We start from the raw sequence: 24,205 nt of genomic DNA, 5'->3' as shown, positions 1-24,205 counted from the left end.
TCCTGCCATCAGTTTCACCAGGGAAGAACTGCTGAACATTCGGCAGAACGCACCACAAGATGTTTTTCCAGATTTCAATTATTCAGATGTTTTAGTGAACGTTGTTATCGGAGGAGCGGCGGCGCTGATCAAGCGCTTCAGGACGCGCAGACGGGGGAAGCGAGCGGGAGCACTCGTCAGACTCAGGAAGCGCGGATTTCGAACGCCGTTGCCTAGCATCCATCTGGCAAATCTCCGCTCTCTACCCAACAAAACGGACAAACTCCTTCTGCTTTCTCGGACGGATTTCACAAACTCTGCTGCTCTGTGTTTCACGGAAACCTGGCTGAATGACACCATACCGGACAGCGCGCTCCATCTGCCGGACTTTCAGCTGTTTAGAGCGGATCGTGACGCAGAATCAACTGGGAAATCGCGCGGCGGCCAGACATGCTTTTACATCAATAAACGGTGGTGTCCAGATGTAACTGTGTTAAAGAGGACGTGCTGCTCAAATATCGAAACACTCTTCATTAACTGCAAGCCGTTCTATTCGCCGTGGGAGTTTCACTCGTTCATTCTGGTCAGTGTTTACATCCCTCCGCAAGCGCATGTGAGCTCAGCTTTACAGAAACTTGCTGATCAGATCACAGAGACAGAACAACAACACCCGGACTCTGTTTTAATCATTCTCGGGGACTTTAATAAAGCCAATCTGTCCCGTGAACTGCCAAAATACAGACAGCATGTTACTTGTCCCACAAGAGACAGTAATATATTGGATCACACCACAATAAAGGATGCATTTCACTCTGTTCCACGAGCAGCTTTGGGACGTTCTGATCACCTTCTGGTTCATCTTATACCGTCCTACAGGCAGAAACTAAAATCAGCTAAACCTGTATCAAGGACTGTAAAAAGATGGACTAATGAAGCAGAGCAGGATTTACAATCTTGTTTTGACCTCACTGATTGGAGTGTTTTTGAAGCTGCTACCACCGATCTGGACGAACTCACAGAGACCGTAACATCATATATCAGTTTCTGTGAGGATATGTGTATTCCTACAAAGACTCAACTAATTTACAATAATGACAAACCGTGGTTCACTGCAAAACTCAGACAGCTACGTCAGGCCAAAGAAGATGCTTACGTGAAGGGGGACAATGTCTTGTATAAACAGGCTAAATACACATTGGAAAAGGAGATCAAAGTGGCAAAGAGGAATTATTCTGAAAAAATAAGGACTCACTGGGTTCACTGGAGTCTGGCGAAGAAAACTTGAAGCAGCTAACTTTACACTCGGTAAGTTTTCTATTCAAATGAGAGAATTCATCAAATGGTAAATGTATTTGTTTTTGAAAGCATTGAGTGTGGCATTTCATCACGCGCTCATAATAATTTCGTTTTTTCTGACTCATAACAGCATGTTGAAGTGTCTGTCTCGCCGCTGCAGATATGCAGTCTTTCTGCAGACAGAGCTGCTATAATGTGGAACATTAACCACTCATTTGACTGACGTTATCTACAGCAAAACTCTGAGACTAGAGCACGTTTAAAAACTTCTATTCGCCACTGTCTTGTGTTGCTTGTTCTCAGCGCTGAATGTCATTTCACATCTGCGTCAAGACACAAATTAATTAAATGATGTACAAATGTAATACTTGAATAAAAGTTGTAAAAATACAAATGTATTTACCGTAATAATCAGATTAAATAAATACTTAAATTGTTTCAGGCCTCCATGTGAATATTGCACAAGGTTTCATTTAATTGACCCTAGAATGAAGGCTATATAAAAAAAAATTATAATAATAAATTTGATTTGACACCCGTTTTATAGACAGTTCTCATCATACTCCTAACTAGGGGTAATCGCAATTGTTTCACCACATTTACTTATTTAAATAACTGAAATAAAAGATTTTTTAAATCCTTTTTCAATAGAATTGTCCCAGATTTCTGCAGTGTCAAGTGAAGGATCTTCCTGTGAGTCTGATGACTTTGAGTGTCTAATTTATATATTATTCTCTGTGCATTTAAAACTCACAAATGAATAAGAAAAATTAAAGTTTAACTAGGCAGGCACACAATTTAAATTTATGTTCACACCTGTAATTTACTAATTACTAATTTAAGATATCAAACTGCAAAAAAATAAATGGTAAGGTGACCCAAAGATTGAAAAAATTTCATAATTTCTCACTCTCTGTGATTCCGAACCTGCAAGACTTGCATTCATAATGAATATATTTTGAATGAGATAATTTCCTTCCATCGACAGTCTACACAACTACTACTTTAATACTTCAAGAAGTTCATAGAGAGATCATAAAATGAATCCAAATGAATTGAGCGGTTTAGACCAAATTTTCTGAAGAGAATGAAGAGATCACTGTACAATGAACAGACTTACTTTTTTTTGTAAACATTGATCATGGAACATAAACAGAAAATTTGGACTAATCCACATGATGCATATAAATTATTTCCCTTTATGATGTATTAAAGTGGTATAGTAAGGGACAGAAATCTTATATTCTATTAAAATATCTTCAGTTGTGTTACAAAGATAATAAAATGCTGAGTAAACTGATGAAATGTTTTTTTTTATTTATTTTTTTAACAAATCCTGTAATAAAGGTGTAGGGCCATATGTGTCACCCAAGATGTGTGCTAATGCCAGGTTGTGAACAGAGCCACTGTGTGGCTACACAATCAACTTATCAGAATGGTTCCTGAGAGAGATGTTGTAATTATTTTTATTTTATTTTTTTCTCTCAAATAGACAAGTTCCTGGCTTCTCCCAAGACCTTCAAGGACCCAATAGACCTCTGAGTCGGCTGTAAAGGAGGAAGAAACCGATTGTCTAAGGTTAGACTATATTTCAGAATAAGAATATCTATATTTTTGCTGTAACTGTAGTCTGTTTATGCATTTATTTTATTGCTGATTTCGTCATATCTGTTAGAATGGACAGCGATATTGCATCCATTGGTCTCCTACTTCATTTGATTCCCACATCATCACAAGGGACCTGGAAAAATGTCATTCTGTCAAGCTGAAAAACATATTCAAAAAGGTACATTTGGACATTTCTGTCACTACCTATTATCTGCCTCAAAATATTGCCAGATGGGTGGTATATGAAAAACACAATTAATATAAATAAAATCAGTTGGAGAGCTGACCTTGACTGTAACTTTTGTATTTATCTACAGGCACCAACAACAACCATTGTACCTGCTCGCTGATGGGACAACGAGGGACATCATTCATGGATTCTACACAACTCTGATCTATTTGTTCATTTCTAGGTAAATTTGATGATTTTGTGTTTTATTAACTAGGTGCAAAACTTAATGAATGTAACTAATAAATCTCTACACATCTGGTATATGCTTTAAAGTTGCCAGTTTGCCCATTTGTTCAATAAATGTAAACACTGTACCCTTGAGGGTACAGCCCCAGTGACAAGCCATTGTACCCCTAAAGGTACAATTACGTACTTTCTTTTCTGAGAGTGTAAAATTAAGTTTTGGGCAATTACATATTCATGTATACCAAATGTTTTAAGTGTAACTTTGTTAATGATGCTGTAAATGGCATTAAACGGCCGCAAGGTAATCAAAACTGTAGGTCATTGATATGGTTTTATTTATTTTGTCACAGTATATAAGATTTAAACCGTTAACATTACATGTTTTGAAAGAAAATTGAGTTAAATGCGATGAAAACGCCACAGAACAACACGTTAAGTTATAGGAGCATGCGCAGATTTTAATAACAACTATTGTACGAAAAAAAAAATAAACTTACTCATTATAAATTGTATCCTTTGTTGTTTCAGATTGTTTCTTACAATGAAAGCTTTCGTCCTCCAAATCTTCGTCGTCGTCTGAAGAACATGTTAACTCTTCATCACTGTCTGTGATCGTCTGCAGAGCTTCCTCGCGTGTGTGTGCCATCGTGAAGAAATGACAATAAAGCTAAAAATGTGCTGCCTTTTTATCGTGGAGCGTTAATGTGTTTCTGTGGCTCATACCAGATCATTAACACATGAAGAAAGCGCTTCTGTTGTGTAGGGTCAGACCAGCGAGCTCCTCCTCACACGTCTTTCCTACACTGAAATGGCCAAACTCGCTCTTTGACGCCCATTCTCTTGTGAAATGGAGTATCTTTCTCTCTGATTGGGTGTATTCACACGACGACTGTCCTAGTGGGTATTCCATTGGGGGAAAAAGTGGGTTGGGCGAACATCCGCTCTGTAGTCTCTATTTATGAATAATCTTCCACATGAACCCATTTTCATTGTCTTTCCTTTCCAGCGTCCATTCTGTATAAACGGATTTCTGATTTACTTTTTTTTTGCGTCAAATGAGCTAGTCTAGAATGGACAGATGACTCATTTAATATCCGCGCTAAATAGATTCCTTGAGGTGGGGGTCGTTTTACAAGCAACCATTAACTCGATCTCCTTTTTTTTCATCATAAAACGTTACATACTGTGAAACAAATAAACATTAAAATGTGTGCATTCATTGTAAGAAAAGCATAAAAAACGAGATCAACACTAACATTACTAAGATCGATAATAAAACAGCCTTTTCAAGAACGTGTGTGGCTCTTAAAAGAGCCTTTGTGGTTTTCTGCGAACACAGACGTGTTTATCCTCCGAAGCCGTACAGAGTGCGTCCCTGTCGTTTCAGCGCGTACACGACGTCCATGGCGGTGACGGTCTTTCTCTTGGCGTGCTCGGTGTAGGTCACGGCATCGCGGATAACGTTCTCCAGGAACACCTTCAGCACACCGCGGGTCTCCTCGTAGATCAGACCGGAGATGCGCTTGACCGTTGTTTGACCATGTTGTTTGACATGTTACGTTTTCTCCCGCTCGTGTTTATATTCTTTGTAGTAATATAGGGACGTAAAATTAACAAAATAAGTAAGGCTGAAAGCCAAGCAATATTTCTTAAAAGATTAAGGCAGTGTTACTACCACTAATTGTTACAGTGGAAGTTCTCTCGTTCAGTGTGATTTTGGTGGCTCTGAAAAGAGCCTTTGGGGTGAGTTTCTAGATTTGTGAATTCGTGAGTTTAAGCGCGCTCTCCGCGGATGCGGCGGGCCAGCTGGATGTCTTTGGGCATGATGGTGACTCTCTTGGCGTGGATGGCGCACAGGTTGGTGTCCTCGAACAGACCGACCAGATAAGCCTCACTGGACTCCTGCAGGGCCATGACGGCGGAGCTCTGGAAGCGCAGGTCCGTCTTGAAGTCCTGAGCGATCTCTCGCACCAGACGCTGGAAGGGCAGCTTGCGGATCAGCAGCTCGGTGGACTTCTGGTAGCGACGGATCTCTCGCAGAGCCACGGTGCCGGGCCTGTAGCGGTGAGGCTTCTTGACGCCGCCGGTGGCTGGAGCGCTCTTACGGGCGGCTTTGGTGGCGAGCTGCTTCCTCGGGGCTTTACCTCCGGTGGATTTACGGGCCGTTTGCTTGGTTCTTGCCATCGCTGCGGTGGACTTCTGCAGTCGTTCTGCGAACGTAGAAAATGCTGCTTCAAGTTCCGCGCCTGCTTTTAAAGCATCATACAGACACGCGCTTATGGCGTCACGAAGGGGCAGAGTCTTGTGATTGGCTGATTTGTGACGTCTGCGATGACTGCGCAGCTTCTGTTTTCCAACGGGGCTGTTTGTGTCTCCCGCTCATGTTTTGTCCGGTCTATCACTTGCCAAATTCCCTTTCCAAGCGTTTAGTATAGTCTTACTTAACTCAAACACACAGGACACTTGAAGAATTATAGAATATGTTTATATAATTCATATTGACCTTTTTGTTCTTCAACCTTGAAATATTTACTCTATGGCTTAAATTGGGTTTAAAATAATCGCAACTATTGACTGGTCTAATCCACCTCCACATTTATGAATTACTTGATTCATAGTTTCTATATTAAAACGTGTAATATGTGGCTATTGACGAAAACGAACAGAAATCGCTCCTTGGAAGAGAAAGTGGGTGGCTCTTAAAAGAGCCTTTGGGTTCCAGAAACTGACTCGAATCTGCTTATTTGGTTTTGGCGGGTTTCTCGGTCTTCTTGGGCAGCAGCACGGCCTGGATGTTGGGCAGCACGCCGCCCTGAGCGATGGTCACTCCGCCGAGAAGTTTGTTGAGCTCCTCGTCGTTACGCACCGCCAGCTGCAGGTGACGGGGGATGATACGGGTTTTCTTGTTGTCCCGGGCGGCGTTTCCAGCCAGCTCCAGGATCTCAGCCGTCAGATACTCGAGCACAGCGGCCAGATACACCGGAGCACCGGCACCGACGCGCTCGCCGTAGTTGCCTTTGCGTAGAAGCCTATGCACACGGCCTACCGGGAACTGCAGCCCTGCTCTGGAGGAGCGAGTCTTTGCCTTCGCCCTGGTCTTGCCTCCGGTTTTACCTCTGCCACTCATTTTTAGAAATAGATGGACAGCTCACACTCGCAGTTTAGATATGATATGACTGAGAACTCAGCTATATTCTTTTAAACGAACGTGCCAGTCGCCCATTGGTTTAGATTCTTGTAAGATTTTAAACCAATCCGTGAACTTCCCTCCAACACCCACCGCCAGAGCCACGCCTCCACAACCGGCTTCGGATCGCGCTGCTTTTTAGAATGAACAGAACACGAGAGAAAACGTTCAATAAATTGTGAAGGGGGATTGAATAAGTCTAACATAATAATAGAAAACGTCAATGCAAAAAATTAAAAATAAATAACAAAAAGAAAAAAAAACATTAGAATATTCTTACTCTAATATGTATGACCCATTAACCTGTTCGTATTAATAATTGGTGGCTTTTGTAAATTCAGTCTATATATATAACATGTATTGAGTCGAGGTGAACTCAGATAGTTTTACAGTAATATACTTCCACAAGTCAACCTGCGGATCTTTTGCTCTTTCTTCAGAGTTAGTGGGTGGCTCTGAAAAGAGCCGTTGGGTAATAAAAGATAAGCTATTTATTTCTTCTTGGGGGCTGCCTTTTTGGGCTTTGCAACTTTAGGCTTGGCAGCTTTTGGTTTTGCTGCCTTGGGTTTGGCAGCCTTGGCTTTTTTGGGGCTCTTGGCTGCTTTCTTGGGCGCTGCCGGCTTCTTCGCCTTCTTGGGGCTCTTCGTCGCCTTCTTGGCGGCTGCAGCGGCGGGTTTCTTGGCCTTCTTGGGCGATTTCTTAGCGGCGGGCTTCTTTGCAGCTGCGCTCTTGGGCTTCTTGGCAGCAGCGGGTTTCTTGGCCGCGGGCTTCTTCGCTTTGGGAGCCGCCTTCTTCGCCGGTTTCTTCTTGGTCTCGGTTTGCTTCTTACTTATCTTGAAGGACCCGGAGGCGCCGGTCCCTTTGACCTGAAGCAGGGCGCCTTTAGTCACCAGGCTCTTGATAGCGAGCTTGACGCGGGAGTTGTTCTTCTCCACGTCGTAGCCGCTGGCGGCGAGAGCTTTCTTCAGGGCGGCGAGCGACACGCCGCTCCTCTCTTTGGACGCGGACACGGCTTTGAGGATCAGCTCACCGACGCCTGGACCTGCTTTCTTGGCTTTGGCGGCGGACTTCTTCTTGGGCGCTTTGGCCGGCGGGGCGGCAGCGGCCGGGGCTGGAGCGGTTTCTGCCATTTTTCAGAGCGGGTTTACAGTCTCTCAAACGCTGAGTTCAAAGATGAGTGTCGCTCGAGCAGCGCTGCGCTCTTAAACAACAGATGAGAACCTTATAGACTCAACCCGAGCCGCTCGGTGTCTGCGCGCTTCCGCGAGCCCCTCGCACTTGTGTTTTCTCCTCCTACGTTGAAGGACAAAAATCGAGTGATAAACAGTTTGACGCAGTAAAAACCAAGCGAACACCAAGCAGAGGTTCTTGGCTTTCTTTGGAGACTAAAACACGCGGCGAGGAAATTTTCATTTTGACCTAATCGGATCAAACTCAAGGCGAGCATCAGCTACGGGACAAAGCCGCGTGTAAATCTAATTCCTTGTTTAACTGGAAAAGTTGGTAAAAGACTGAATTCGTCCTCTGTGGTGTTTCAGCAGCAGTTTGATCGTGGATATAATGTAAGGTGCATCAGTAAAAGGCGTGTGCAGTGTTTTATACAGCTGTTGTTTTGGGCAGCTTGAAACACAAAAACACCGACTCTGCTTGTGACTCGTGTCAAGAGGCCAGTTCCAGGAAGGAGATTTTCTTTCCAGAAGGAACACGTAGTCTTTCACTGTGCATAGAATATACAAATGCTTACAATGGCATTGGAAAATTTGCATTACTTTTCATGTTTCAGTTCGACTTGTATAGAACAAATAATGTGAGATCCATTTAAGCAACAACAATAGTAATAATAATAGTTTTTTTTGCAACCATTTTGTCATCAAATTCAGTACCTTGATGTCATTTGTCAAAACTCAAAACATTAATTATTTTAATATGCCTGTCCAATGTACAAAACAATGCATATCATGTTCATATCTTTAAAGAAGCCTTGCATTTGCAAAAGTGTTGGTTCAAATTTATTATTAAATATCATAGGAACATCACCCTCACAAAGATGTCCATAGTTCACCGTGTAGTTGTTTGTACAATCATTAAATATAGTTGTTCAAAACACACGATGCAGCTTTCATTATGTTTCTAAACATTCATACATTATTGTGATAGACATAGAGAAAAGTACAGACACTGGAATCATTAAACAAAATGTGGAATTTATTGATGAAATAATCAACTCACAACAGGTTTTTCAAAAAAAAAAAAGAAGCTACAGTTGGCATACAGTTAAACGTCAACCGGAGTGTTCCTCACTGCACTTCTGTGTGTGTGTGTGTGTGTTTGTTTCTTTTTAGCAACCCTGTCTCCTGGATCTGGCCACATGTTCTCATCAAAATCATTATGGTTGTTTTCATCAGCTGAACATCTGGCATGGCAAAAACATGCCTGACATGGCTCTCCTCCTGTGATGGGAAGTCGTGAGTGGTTAGACAGTTGGACTAAAAGGTCCTCAGCTTGTAACTTAAAGGTGGCGGTTTCGAGTCTTGTGCCTGCAGGAATTGTAGATGGGGAGTGAATGTACAGTGCTCTCTTCCTCCTTTAATACCACAACTGAGGTCGCCCTGAGCAAGGCACCAAACCCCCAACTGCACCCCGGGTGCCACAGCAAAGAAATGTCTGCCCCCTGCTCCGGGTGTGTGTTCACTGTGTGTGTACTTTGAATGGGATGAATGCAGAGCACTAAATCTTAATATGGGTCACCATACTTGCCCACATGTCATGTCACTCATGTCACTGCACGCATCATCCATTGCCTGAAAAGAGTGACTTGTTTGTGAGGGTTTCTATTGTGAACCTTCCACTTCCATGTGGAGAAAATTGTTGTGTTGAGAAAAGAACTGTTGTGTTTTGAAAAAATAGCATTCTGAGCATCTGTTGTGAATTATGTGTCTAGAGTTTCAGAATGTTATTAGTGCAAAAAAATGATTACAATGTCATTGTAATAATATAATAATAATTCAGTCATCTGAACTTATTTTTTGTGTGTGTTTATGTGAGGATTCATTTTAGATAGTGAAGGAGCAATCCGTACTTCATGGAACGTAAAAGAAAAGTGTCAAAACATACATCACTTTGCCTTTTGTTCCCTATCTCTCATTCTCCCTCGTCAGAAAGAGCTTGGTAAGAGCATGTTTAAACAAGGAATTTGACTTGGCGACAGCAGCTTCCAGTGCAGAAGAAAGGTCAGACTTAATGCTAACATAGTGCTGACATAAATAGGTATTATAACAGTAATATAACAAAAAGAAAGAAAAAAAAATAGAAAAAAGTTGTGACATTTGCCAAGTATGGTAACCCATTCTCGGAATTGGTACCACTCTTAGAATCCAGGTGCACACACACAGCAGTGAGAAATGAACACACCGTGAACACACACAACCGGAGCAGCTATACAGCGCCCAGGGAGCAACTGGGGGTTCAGTGCCTTGCTCAGAGGCACTTCAGTCATGGGTATAGGGCTTGGGCATCGTGACGTCATTACTTGGCGTGGCCGCCACGTTGATTGCCTCCTTTACTGCCACTCGGACTACTGCACAGTGTTTAGACATACTCCTTCCCATCTGTGTGTATTAATTTGATTAATTAAAAATCTATTTCAACCATGGTAAACCGTTGCTGTATTGTGGGGAGTAATAGCGCAACACGTAATCGCCATGGGAAAAATAAAATGAGAATGGATTAACTTTATACCGCTTTCCTGCTTGGAGGCGCGACCACGGAGACCATAACATCTGAATATTCAGTTATATAGCTTAAGTCAACATTGAAAATAAGGGAAATTTCTCAGGTTACTCATCCAAAATACGGGAAATTTCAACATTCATCTTTTTGTTGCTATCCCTCTGCTGACAGCAAAAATAACTAGGTCTAACGTGACTTTAGTAACAGATTGGCGTGAAATCGCGCTCTCACAACAACCATGCTATCTTAAAAAGCCCAACATCACGGGCAAGGAGTAGCAACAGGACAACAACAAAGAGATTTGACAGGTCCGATTGAAGGGCTAACGGCATATTTTACAGGAAAATACTAAAACGGGAAGACAGGGGGGAAAGAGCGCAAATACGTGAGAACCCCCGGAAAAAATGGGAGGGTTGACAGCTATTAACTACACTTTTGAAACACATAGTTAAAAGTCCATGTGTGAATGGTTGTTAGCACTAACGGTTACTAAACTAGCAGCTAGGTAGAGTGCAGCTTACTGGATTACTGTATACTATTTGCCGCTTTTCCGGTTCTGTGATTTGCAGCTCCAGAACCCATCCATTTGTTCATGAGACTTCAATAACTTGTAGCTTCAGAACTATTCTGAAGTGTAGGCGCTCACTAAACAAACAAGGTAGCCGAAGATATCTGTAATGCAAAAATGTGGCAGCAAGTCGTCGTCGGTATTCCACTCTTTGTTGGGAAATTCAAATGGATCCAAACCGTAAATAGTGCAGATTTTGTCCACAGTCCCTGGCATCCCTATTTAGCGTATCCCTATAAATCCCACAACCTTTTCGCGATTTTAACATCTTTTTTCTTTCTCCCAACTCTACTCTTCTCATTCAACTGGATGTTTACATTCGCGAGACCAGCAACATGGCCGCCACGTCCCAGAATGCAACTCGGCGCCCAAGCCATAGAGGGTGGAAAGAGCTGTCCATTCACTCCGCCCACCTACAACTCCTGCCAGCACCAAGACTCAAACCTGTTACCATCAGGTTACAAGTCTGATTTGTCTTACCGACAGCTACCCCAAGAAGCAAGGTTAGCCACCCTGTATTCAAACCAACAGCCTGCGAGGTTCTGGGCCAGTGACTTAGCAAAGTGCGCTACTCAGTTGACACATTAAATAATGCACTATATACAAAAATTGAAATATAGAGAAAGAAAACAACAATGTGTAATTGTTTAAATTAAATGCTAAACCATTCAGACCAGACAGCAAGCAGTTTCGGCCCAGATCCGGCCCACATCTGGCCCTCATGGATTTCAACAGTACGTTGCTCTCTGGTCTGAATGGTTTAGCACCTCAGTATTGGAATGAGCTCTTGTTAAATTGTAATCCTCCACGTTCGCTGAGTTACGAAACTTGACAATACCTAGAATTTCAAAATCAACTGCGGGCAGCAGATCCTTTTCTTATTTAGCGCCTAAACTCTGGAATAACCTAACATTGTTCATTATTAATTTGAACCTTCTTTTCTTTTCAGATTCTTAAAGCTTTATGATAATAGGCTGTATATTACTTTATTGGGAGAAAACTGGTAACGTAGACTAACCATGTTCCGTACAAAACAATGTTCGTACAGGTGACGTTTTAGCGCTGATTGCAGAATAAATAATTACAGGTCATACATAAACTATATATCTGTGTCATCCTTATATTTCTCTCTATTACCCCCGATCTAAACAGACACACATCCACTGTTTGTTTCAGTAAGATTTGAGTAAGTTTGATCGGTGTGCCCACCATGCTTGAAAATGGATGGTGGGGAAGATTTACTTCAAAACTTCAGCTTGGGAGGGAAGACAACTAGAGCAATGAAATTGTACATTTCTATTCCACTTATGTTTCCCACAGTACTACAGCCTTTATTAAATGAATATTATGTTATCACAAATTGTTAAATACATTACCTTTTGTTGAACAAATGCTTTGAAATGGGAATGATTTTCACTAATTTTTCACATGGTTCATGCTTAACTCACATGCCATAATTAATATCACGACACAATCATGCATAACTCGCAGGCGCCCTTTATTAAAGCAGCAATTAAATTACATTTTAATCAAATGAAAAGGTGTTATCCCAGCGGTCACTATTGTGAGCATCAAGATGTTTCCTCATTCTGTGACCACACTCAACTAAACTGAATATTTGCTAATTAATATTAATACTGAACACCTCAAAGATCATGTGTACCGAAAATATTTTTCAAAACATTCAGTTCAAGTTTATTTGTATAGCGCTTTTTACGATACAAATCATTGCAAAGCAACTTTAAAGAAAATTAAGTTTCTACAATATTTAGTTGTAGCTTATCAGTGGTGTTTTACTCTATGTGCATATGGCAGTAAAAGACGTAATCAAACAGACAAACACTATTAACAGCAGTTATGATGTGATGCATTCACACTTAAAGCAGAATGTGGGAGTTGTGTTTGTTGTTTCAGGGTCAGCATCATCTCTTCTGGATCCAGACCCAAGCTTGTGTAAATCCTATTTACCACGGGATTGACAAACACATAGAAACAAAAAGATAAATAAATGAACAAAAATGTATTGAAAAAAAAAAGAAAAGAAATCTTGCTTATTAAGCTTACCCTTTTTAACTAGATTTCATAATACAAGTTAAGTTACATAATACATTTACCAAAATGTACATATTTAATTACAAACATGCATCATTTCAGAAATACACATTCCAATTATTTCTTCAATTTGTTAAATAATACAAATGTATTGATAATGAGCCATTATTTAACACCATGTTTTTATACATTTTCTTAAATTTGCAAAGTGAATTACATAATTGTAATTCATTATCACAATTATTCCATAGATTTATCTCTTTGACAAATATACACCTATTTATTGAGTTTTCTGAGTAACATTGAGATAATCACTGTATATTTTATATATTTTTTATATACATTTGGTTTTATCCAGGTTTCAGTCAAGCAGTGTACATCAAACATAATATCTGATAATTTCATTTACAATAATTACAATACTTAGAGTGCGAGTGATCTGAAGTTTGGAAGCACAAACTTAAAAAGAAAGAAACATAATAGTTTCTTTTTTTTCTAGAGCTTGCAGTAAATGTTTATTTTGACCTCACTACTCGGAGGACAGTCTTTGGACAGGACGAGTACTTCTATCTAGTTTAACAAAAGCGATCATCCGAATTATTAGCCGACTGCTTTACTGGTCTCATAACTTAATATTGTTTTAAACGGGTTGGGATTCAGATATCGTTGTAAAATTATTCGGTAACAAAATGTTGTGAAATGCACTCTTTATGAAAATGTGGGTGGCTCTTAGAAGAGCCTTTGTGGTTTTCTGCTAACTCGGACGTGTTTATCCTCCGAAGCCGTACAGAGTGCGTCCCTGTCGTTTCAGCGCGTACACGACGTCCATGGCGGTGACGGTCTTTCTCTTGGCGTGCTCTGTGTAGGTCACGGCATCGCGGATCACGTTCTCCAGGAACACTTTCAGCACACCGCGGGTCTCCTCGTAGATCAGACCGGAGATACGCTTGACTCCGCCGCGGCGAGCGAGACGACGGATGGCGGGTTTAGTGATGCCCTGGATGTTATCCCGCAACACTTTACGGTGACGCTTTGCACCTCCTTTCCCGAGCCCTTTACCTCCCTTACCTCTTCCAGACATTACTACAGATCTTCAAGCTTCTACGTTGTACAATAGAACGTGTAACAGAAGACAGTGCGCGAGAAGACCTTTACAGTAGTCTACAGGACCTAATTGAAACACACGAAGGCGGAGCTCTCTCTCTCTCTCTCTCTCTCTCTCTCTCTCTCTCTCTCTCTCTCTCTCTCTCTCTCTCTCTCTCTCTCTCTCTCTCTCTCTCTCTCTCTCTCTCTCGATTTTTCAATTTAGGTGAGCTTTATTTGCATGACAAAACTGTACATTTGTATTGCCAAAGCAGTTGCAGCTGGACTGCTTACAAATAGTGCACATATGTACAGAAAGAAAAAGAATAAAATAAATAATAAAAAATATATTTAAAAGTATTAACCATGAAGTGCAAAATGAATTAGTGTATGTGAGTGTATAAGTTAGAAATAAAATAAAGTAGGATATGGTATTAGATTTACAGAGGCAAAATATACATCTAAGCAAAATAATACAGTAATATTGCATAACACAATCTTCATGTGCTGGAAACATCAGATCAGGGCAGGTTGAGTGTTTTCTCTAATATCAATTACAGGCAGACATGTATTGAGCAGTTCTTGTGTTCAAAACCAAGCCAAAACTCTAAACTCTTCCCACTCTATCATTAAATGCTATTCCGAAACCTCACACATCTAACATCTAGTAATAATTGAACGAATGTCTTAGTTTAACATGGTATTGAGAAGACTCTGGTCAACAGATAAGTCAGTGTTGTCAAAAAGAGGAGCGTCTAAAGAGCCTTTAGGGCCAGACTTGAATAAAGGTATGAAACAATGAAAGACAATGACACTATCTCTTGAGAAGAGATAGTGTCGCGTCTTCCACCTTAACGTTCACAGTCTGATAAATAAAATGGACTACATAAGAATATGGGCTGAATCAACGAACTCTGACATTATGGTTCTCTCTGAGACATGGTTAAGTAAATCAAAAAGACCCAAGCAAATCTTCATTAATTGATGTCATTTTAACTAATGCTTCTCATAGATTTTCTGCTTCTGGAGTTTTCTGTAATGATGTAAGTGACCATTGTGTTATAGTATGTGTGAGAAATTGTAGGACCCCAAAAAGCAAACCACGTATTATTTCAAGACGTTATTTTAAGCATTTTAACGAGCAAGCTTTTTTACAAGATATTTATGATAGTGGTTTACATGTGGTTTCTTTGATACCTGATGTAGATTTAGCATGGGAGTATTTCAAATGTACTTTTTTAAGTATATATGATAAACATGCTCCTTTTAAAAAAATCAGAGTAAGAGGGAGAGATAACCCCTGGTTTACGGAGTTAATTTCCTCACGTATCAAAGAACGTGATGCTACATGGGTTAAAGCAAAGAAAACAAATAATCTTCAGGACTGGGTACATTACAGGACATTAAGAAATAATAGTACAAAATTGGTAAAAATAAAAATAAATAAAAAAAGCTATTTTTGAATATTATTTAAATGCAATAAGTGGAAATTTGAATGATCCCTCCAAATTTTGGAAGTTGTGCAAATCAGTTTCTGGTCTAAAACCCTCTATGAGTTTACCTGATTATTTAAAAGTAAAGAAAAAAATTATAAAAGGGAAATAAATTATTGTTGAGGTTTTTAATATTTTTTTCATTACTGCGGGTTCAGCCCCTGACCCTAGTCATTTAACCAACGATATAATAAAAGGGAATGTTGAAGCTGAAATATATCGCTTTACTCAGCTTTTTACATTTAACCCTGTTTTAGTATCACAAGTTCATAAAGCTCTACTAAATTTAGATTGTAAAAAGTCAGCAGGGCCTGATAATATTGAACCTTATTTTTTTTAAATTGCAGCAGATTTTATAGCAGAACCTATTACTTCTATTTTTAATTTAAGTTTAACCTCAAATGTAATTCCCTTTGCATGGAAATCAGCCATGGTTCTTCCTTTGTTTAAAGGGGGTGATCCTCCTGAACTGGATAACTATCGTCCTATTTCAAGGTTATCAGTTATGGGAAAAGTTTTTGAGTCTTTTGTAAATGATCAGGTTAAACAGTTTTTAACAGGAAATAATATTTTAAATGAGTTTCAATCGGGGTTTAGGTCAGCCCACAGTACTGTACAGCGGCAACTCTTGTCACAAATTATATTATTACTTCTTTGGATAATAAAAATTGCTGTGCTGCTTTATTTGTCGATCTCTCTAAAGCTTTTGATTCTGTAGATCACAAAATTCTTTTAAAAAGACCCAGTTTCTTAGGTTTTTATTAAAATGAGTATAAATTGGTTTAAAAATTATTTATCCGAAAGATTGCAGTCTGTCTCAGTTGAAAATTACATAAAAAAAAAAAAAAAAACTAGAAATCAAGAAAGGTGTTCCTCAGGGATCCATTTTAGCACCAATTTTATTTTCAATTTATATCAATGGATTGGGTCGAGATTTAACTTCAGCTAAACTGCATTTATATGCTGATGATACAATTATGTATACGGCTGCACAGTCCATGAAAAAAGATGTAGAACTATTACAAGATTCTTTCCAGGTATTGCAATCTTCATTGTTAAATTAAAAATTTGTTTTAAATATTAAGAAAACTAAATATATGCTGTTTACTCGCTCTCGTAACAAACTCGTGATTCCACCCATTTTAACTTTGGAAGGGGACTGTGTAGAAAGAGTAAATACCTATAAATACCTGGGCATTTGGCTTGATGAAATGTTCATATTGACAATCTTACAAAAAAACTCAGACCCAAATTGGGGTTTCTTTTTCGTTTAAAGAAATGTTGTCCTTTTGAAGCCAAAAAGAGAATTATTCAAAGTTGTTTCTTTCTGTGCTGGACTATGGCGATGTGATTTATATGCATACTAATGTATCTTCACTAAAAAAAAATAGATTACATATACAATGCTGCAATACGATTTGTGACAAATGCTCCTACACGTACCCATCATTGCACTTTGTTTGATTTGGTTGGCTGGCCATCCTTGTATCAGAGGAGAAAAATGCATATGTTGATGTTTATTGCCAAAGCTCTAATAGGTAAACTGCCTCTGCAGATCTGTAGTCTCCTATCTTATTGTTCTGGTAGTTATAAAACTAGATCGTCTTTTAAATTACTTTTAACTGTGCCTCGATCATACACCGAGTTTGGTAAAACTGCCTTTTCCTGATATGCGCCCAGACTATGGAATGAAATGCAGAGTATTTGGAAGCTAAACATGCTGCCATCGTTAAATATTTTTAGAAACCTTTTGATGTCACATTTGAAAGAATCATGTTCCTGTTTTACTTAACATTTATATATTACATTAATCTTGAATGCTGGACATTTTTGTGACAGGATTTTTTAGTTTTTGTTTTGCTTTGCTTTAATGTTTGTCTTGTAATATTTTATAAGTGAAATTTTGTATGCTGCCATTTTTGGCCAGGACTCCCTGGTAGAAGAGATTTTTATCTCAAGGGATTATTCCTGGTAAAATATGGGTTAAATAAAAAGACTGGAAACAGAGAATACTTGCATAAATTGTTCCTAAGTCAAAAGGACCCTGCAATCATTTAAAAGATGACTGACTAAAATTATATTTTTATCAAATCGGTTGTGAAAAAAAAATATTTATTCTGTAGGAAAAATATATATATATAATTATATATAGTCTATACATGACCAATTTATTAACAGTCTGTGTTCAGATTCATTTTGTCCCCAGACAAAAATGACCGGCCTGCTAATAAATCTCTCATCATATTATCACCAAATATTGGATTCAATCATGTACATTTTTTTTATTTATATATATTTTGTATCTCATATTGTGAAAATTATACATATAAAAGCTTATTTCAATCAAACAATTAATCAGAGATAAATTAGGCCTATGATTAACCTGATGAAATTAGAAACACAAAATCAGTCCTAACTGAAAGTATTGAATACAGTATTTGGTTATAATATATCACAATGAGAGATTTATAAGCAATTGTTTGGAAAACATTCTCACGAGAATTATGAGAAGTAAATGTAAAAGGTAAAAAGTTAGTTTAAAACAATAACATTAACTCATACACATTATTCACACACACACACACACACACACACACACACACACACACACACACACTCAATCTCAGTCATGCACACATATATTTGCACTCATACAGGACACATGTATACATGTCTACAGTTTTATATGACCTAATAAATAAATATAGTCTGTAAGCATTTAAATAAATGATCAAATCTGAAAACTATTTCATATTTCTGTTCAGTGAAACCTTTCAAGTGTAAATTTATAAACAATTTTAACAAAACACAAAATAAGGCCCATAGGCAGAATTATACCCTTTGGGTTACATATGTTATACTTACTGTCAATGTTGCAGCGCATCAAAAATGTAAACCTGAAGCTAAATTAATTTGGAATAAATTTCAACATGAAGTGGGATTGTTTAAAAATGTTTTTTATCCGTTTATCTTAGAACAACTTATTAAGAGTGGAAAAATCCACAAAATGTTTTTCTTCAACATCGAGCTGTCTGATACGGAAGTCCTAAGCAGCCATGCATTATTGTTTTTTTCTTCAAGTTTTCTCGTTATAACGACTTAATTTTCTCATTAGCTCGACATAACGGAAGTTGTTTTCTCGTTATAACGACTTAATTTTCTCGCTATCTCGACATAACGAAAGTTGTTTTCTCGTTATAACGACTTAATTTTCTCGCTATCTCGACATAACAAAAGTTGTTTTCTCGTTATAACGACTTAATTTTCTCATTAGCTCGACATAACGGAAGTTGTTTTCTCGTTATAACGACTTAATTTTCTCGCTATCTCGACATAACGAAAGTTGTTTTCTCGTTATAACAACTTAATTTTCTCGCTATCTCGACATAACAAAAGTCATTTTCTTGTTATAACGACTTAATTTTCTCGTTATCTTGACATAACAAAAGTCATTTTCTTGTTATAACGACTTAATTTTCTCGTTATCTTGACATAACGGAAGTCTTTTTCTCGTTATAACGACTTTATTTTCTCAACATAACAAAGTCGTTTTCTCATTATAACGACTTAATTTTCACGTTATTTCGACATAACGACAGTCGTTTTCAATTATAATGACTTAATTTTCTCGTTATTTCAACAAAACTAAAGTTGATTTCTCGTTATAACAACATGACTGTTTTACTGTTGCTATAGTAACGAACTCAACTTTGACAGGCATCTGATGGACAACCATGCAGGCGCTCTTACTGTAGCCTTTATCTCAGCAAATTTTGCTTCGCTAGGTATCTAACCTGCACCTGCTCTTTTACTGCACTGGTCACAGTACTTTACATATATGTATTTGCACTATTCATATTTTGCACAGAGCACATGTTTAAAGCCATTACACTCTAAACTGTCTAAAGTTGTTACTGTACAAGCACAGTAAAGTATTTCTACAAAAAATATGATTGCACTTCTGTTATTTTGCATATAATACATTGTTTAACAATACTTTTGCACACTCATTCAACTGTATTTATTACCACTGTTCTCAGGTTCCTGCTGTTCATAATGTATATATAATCCTTCATTGCTCTGTTCATATTGTACATACAATCCCCACATTGCATTCATATTTATATTCTGTATATACTCTGCTCAATACTGTATATAGCAGCTCCACTGTACATTCTGTATATAATAGCTTTACTTACTCTGCACTTTTATGTATATAAAACACTATATTCTTGCACTTCTGGTTAGATGCTAACTGCATTTCATTAGCTCTGTACTTGTACTCTGCATAATGACAATAAAGTTGAATCTAATATAATCTAAAAATAAAGAGTCTCAATTAAATATGTACAGTTTCACATTTAGCCAAATTGTCAGATGACCAGAGCAGTTTACTTCCTGTTTGCACCTTGAGAAGATGATGGCTGTATCAAAGCTCAAACAAAAGGCTATGATCTTTAGGGTGTCTGTTATTAATATATGAATTCACATATATTCAGTTTTGAGTGTGGTCATAGAATGAGGAAACATCTTGATGGTCACAATAGTGACCGCTGAGATAACAGTGAACTTAAGGACAAGATATAAATCCAATTACAGTTCTTAGTGAAAATGAGAATAAAATGTTGCAATGACCAAATATTGCACTAAATGAAAAATTCAGATGTTACAAATAATCTACAATAATGATGTTGTAATACTCTAAGGCAGTGGTTTTCAACCTGTGGGTCGCGGTGGTATTGCAGGTGGGCCGCCAATTACTATTAAAATAAATAATAATATTGTTAATACATGTATAAATGTCTAAGTCATAACATAATAACATCATTTCATATATATATATATAATTCAATAACAAAAAATAAATAATAAACTGTTACTATGCTTCCAATATTCGAGCTCACTGACTGGTTTAAGAATAAACCACCAATTTATCTTAGATATTTTTGCTGCATATGCTACAGAACAACAAATTCAAACATGCATAAATGGCTGTCAACATGTTCTGGTTTCTGGATCTGGTTTTCCTGTTTTGCTGAGCGGTGCCAGCCCGAGTTATTTTCTGTTCATTACAAGTTCATTCTAGGGCTGTGTGATTAATCGAAATCGTCATAAAATCAGGATTTGAGCATGTGCAGTGTCTAAATCGCTTTATAGCATGATTTTCCGTGGGCCTGACCTCCGGTAGTATGCTATCTGAACCACATGAGCATAGAGAGAGTTGTAAGTGCACAGGACGCAGTTTAAGTGAGAGAGACATGTTTTAAGTACGCACATTCTCTCCAGGTAAGAGAAGCGTGTATCTGAGCAAGCACGTCTGGTTTTGTGACAGAGCGAAGGAAATCTGCGTGCGAACAGATAGATTCACACTCGTGCATTATTTTAATGTGCTTTTGCGTTACATTAATCCGCTCTAGCTGCTGCTTCTGCATCACAGCGCTCAGTTCAGAAGCCTGCATCTCTGATGGTATGGTGTTACATGAGTGCATGCGAGATGGGCAGCTTACACATCTGGAAAGGCACCATCAATGTTGAAAGGTATATCCAATTTCTAGAACAACATATGCTCCCATCCAGACGTCGTCTCTTTCAAGGGAAGACCTTGCGTTTTCCAACATGACAATGGCAGACCACATACTGCATCAATTACAACATCATGGCTGCGTAAAAGAAGGATCCGGGTACTGAAATAGCCAGCCTGCAGTCCAGATCTTTCATCTATAGATAACATTTGGTGCATCATAAAGAGGAAGATGTGACAAAGAAGACCTAAGACAGTTGAGCAACTAGAAGCCTGTATTAGACAAGAATGGGACAACATTCCTATTCCTAAACTTGAGCAACTTGTCTCCTCAGTCCCCACAAAACCACATTTGCAACCATGACCTGCTCTCCAGCATTAAACATCCCTTGCAGTATCTCTGCTAATAAATTAATGATCAGCTGTTTCTCCATCTTGGCTTAGCTTTCAATTGTGTTAAATTAAAGGATGTTCATGATCAGAGGTGCACTTGCTGCTTCTGAAAAGTTTAGTAAAAAAGTTTATGTTTCTAACTTAATTTTCTACCTGCTAGATTGTGTTTTATATACGTCTACACCTAGATAGCCTTAAACTTACCATTTACAAAGAGGGAGTAAAATCTTTAAAGAAATATGAATGAATGTTGTACAGTATAGGGGTTGCAAGACTACAGATTTCTACTAGTCAATTTTTTATTTATAAAATACTTGAGTTACTCGACTACTCGTGGTTCATGCTATTGTAAATGAAAACACATTATATATATATATATTTTTTTTTTTTTATCAATTAACGCTTATTAATGTATAGCTTTAAGCAACAATTGCATATGTACATTTTTACAACTTTATAATAATGGCATTACATATTAAAAATTTTATGTAACAGTCAGTATGTGTATCTGTAACAATCACAACATTTTTCTATCTGCATTCGGATACAATGTCGTTCAGTTATTTGATAAGACCGTTATGAAATTTTTTTTTTGTAGTCGTATTAAACAAAAATAATTATTAATTTCTAAAATAATATTTATCATGCAAGCAGAAAGATGTCATGACAAACATTTAGTGATCATTTGAACACGACTGAATTAATTCAATGCGCACATTTTCATTACATTAACTCTTTAAGCAAGTGTTAATGTTTGGTGAACTTCACTAAACAAATGTGTGTGTGTGTTGCGCATACCAGCAAAAGATAAAGATGCAAACATGTATGACAAGTAAAAAATGTATCTGTATCTAAGTTGATTTTTAGTCTACTCTTGAGAGAGAACTGGTTTGGTTTTTGAGAGACTGAAACTGAGAATCAAACAGCTGTGCTGAGCTCATTCATTCGTTTCATATCGTAGCTTAAAGTTTAAATCGTTGCCTTTTAAATATTTATAATTAAGTATTATTATAGGTGATATCTGAGAGATGTGAGGCAACAGCAACAGTTTTTGATTTGTACTCTTTTCATTCATAACGTTTACATTTATTCACTTCACACTCGTGACTTTAGAGCTCTCCGTATAATATTGCACTGATACCCTGACTCAACAGTTATCTAGCAAACACCAGACTGCACCATTATCCGTGCCTTTCCGAATAAGGTATTCGGCTTCAGGCACAACCCTAATTATTACATTACATATTTTATTGTTTACATGCAACATACATAAGGTCATAGAAAGTAACAGCTCCATGCAATATTGTTATTCTAAAATTCACGTCTTACTTGCAAACACTTTGTTTGCGTTATAGTTAATGCATGCTGGAGCAGTGGATTGTTTCTGACAGCGCCGACTAGTCTGTGCAAGCCCTAGTACAGTATGACAAAAATGTTGCTGTATTTACGTGCGCATGCCCAGTAGAGCCAAATGTATCCATTCTAACCTTTAACCTAACCTAAACAATTTGACCATCCAGCTCCAAACTTGGTGAGGGCCGGTGTCCTTTATAGTTTAGCTCCAACTCTAATTATACACACTTGAACCAGCTAATCAAGCTCTTACTAGACACACTAATCTTCCAGGTGTGTTAAGGCCAGTTAGAGCTAAACTCTGCAGGGGATTGTTCCTCCAGGATCTAGTTTGGAGACGCCTGTCCTACAGAGTTGTTACTTTGCACATGCTTTTTGATCATTACAAATAATAATGTAAACTAGTTTTCTTAGAATAGGAGATATGCTGTCTCTCGCATCACATACATTATCAGTAGTTAAGTATGTGGTCTTGAAGAGGACCCTTTTTTTCTCTCATTTGGACTCGGCCTTGATTTGGTCTCGAAACTTTTGGACTTGGACTTGACTTGAACTGGAACCTCTTTGGACTCGGTCATGGATTTGGATTTGACTTGGACTAGACAAAGCTGGACTTGACTCCAGCCCTAATGTGTTGATGCCATTAAATTTAACATCAACTTATTTTTCCCTTAAAATTATACATTTTCTCAGTTTAAACATTTGATATGTTATATATATTGTATTCTGAATAAAATATTGAAGTTTGAAACGTCATAGCATTCTGTTTGTATTCAGAATTTGTACATTGTCCCAACTTTTTTGGAATTGGGTTTGTACTTTAAAATCGATCATAAATATAACTGGAAGCCAGTGTAAAGACTTGAGGACTGGGTGATATGGTCAGATTTTCTGGTTCTAGTCAGAATCCTGGCCGCAGCGTTCTGGATGAGCTGCAGCTCTTCTTGGGAAGGCCGGTGAGGAGATCATTACAATAGTGCACCTTGCTGGTGATAAAAGCATGAACGAGTTTCTCCAAGTCTTGACTGGAAACAAAACATCTAATTCTTGCAATGTGATTCATATGATAGTATGCTGATTAGGTACTGCTTTGACATGACTACTGAAACTAGGATATTTCTCCAGAATCACACACAGATTCATGACTTGGATTTTAGTTGTTAGACCCCTAGAATCAAGGTATGACTTCACCATGAAAACTTCATCTTTTTTTTTCCAAATGCAACGACATTTTTTTCCCCCTTGTTTAACTGAAGAAAGTTCGGGCACATCCAACTGTAGATTTCATCTATACATTGGCAGAGTCAATGGGGCTGAAGTCATTTGGAGATAAGGCTAGGTAAATCTGGGTATCATCAGCATAGCTGTGATAGGCAATTTGGGATCTTTCTCATTATTTGACTTACTGGGAGCATATATAAAGGCTAATCAAGAGCACTGCAAGAATTGAGGCTGAAATAGACATCCACTTAGACCTATGCTCTCCTAGACTCACATAATAACCTCTCCCTTCTAAGTATGACCT

At 38.2% G+C, this 24,205-nt stretch overlaps 5 protein-coding genes across 19 annotated transcripts in view; all 5 read right to left on the bottom strand.

The window, feature by feature from the left end:
- LOC128014353 (piggyBac transposable element-derived protein 4-like) overlaps window positions 1-24,205 on the bottom strand; it is a 93,569-nt gene that overhangs the window by 4,100 nt on the left and 65,264 nt on the right. Inside the window, exon 1 of one of the 15 annotated variants that reach the window (XM_052597896.1) lies at window positions 3,799-4,765. The exons of the other annotated variants lie outside the window; for them this stretch is intronic. Within the exon in view, the coding sequence (XP_052453856.1) occupies window positions 3,799-3,947 (149 nt within the window). The 5' untranslated portion in view covers window positions 3,948-4,765. Of the gene's footprint in view, window positions 1-3,798; window positions 4,766-24,205 lie in introns of those variants that run through there. 15 annotated transcript variants of the gene reach the window in all.
- LOC128014394 (histone H3-like) lies at window positions 5,060-5,500 on the bottom strand. Its single transcript, XM_052597977.1, has one exon. It carries the CDS (start codon window positions 5,483-5,485, stop codon window positions 5,075-5,077), a length of 411 nt encoding a protein of 136 aa, XP_052453937.1. The 5' UTR covers window positions 5,486-5,500; the 3' UTR covers window positions 5,060-5,074.
- Window positions 5,914-6,459, bottom strand: LOC128014399 (histone H2A-like). Its single transcript, XM_052597983.1, has one exon. It carries the CDS (start codon window positions 6,426-6,428, stop codon window positions 6,042-6,044), a length of 387 nt encoding a protein of 128 aa, XP_052453943.1. The 5' UTR covers window positions 6,429-6,459; the 3' UTR covers window positions 5,914-6,041.
- Window positions 6,948-7,661, bottom strand: LOC128014385 (histone H1-like). The gene has a single exon (XM_052597968.1). It carries the CDS (start codon window positions 7,616-7,618, stop codon window positions 6,980-6,982), a length of 639 nt encoding a protein of 212 aa, XP_052453928.1. The 5' UTR covers window positions 7,619-7,661; the 3' UTR covers window positions 6,948-6,979.
- LOC128014424 (histone H4) lies at window positions 12,380-13,918 on the bottom strand. The gene has a single exon (XM_052598010.1). The coding sequence runs from the start codon at window positions 13,916-13,918 to the stop codon at window positions 13,607-13,609; it is 312 nt and encodes a 103-aa protein (XP_052453970.1). The 3' UTR covers window positions 12,380-13,606.

This window comes from Carassius gibelio, chromosome B25 (genome assembly GCF_023724105.1).
Source record: "Carassius gibelio isolate Cgi1373 ecotype wild population from Czech Republic chromosome B25, carGib1.2-hapl.c, whole genome shotgun sequence".
In the NCBI taxonomy this organism is placed as follows: Eukaryota; Metazoa; Chordata; class Actinopteri; order Cypriniformes; family Cyprinidae; genus Carassius; species Carassius gibelio.
The sequence above is the reverse complement of the archived record's forward strand: the minus strand, read 5'-3'. Positions and strand labels throughout refer to the sequence as shown.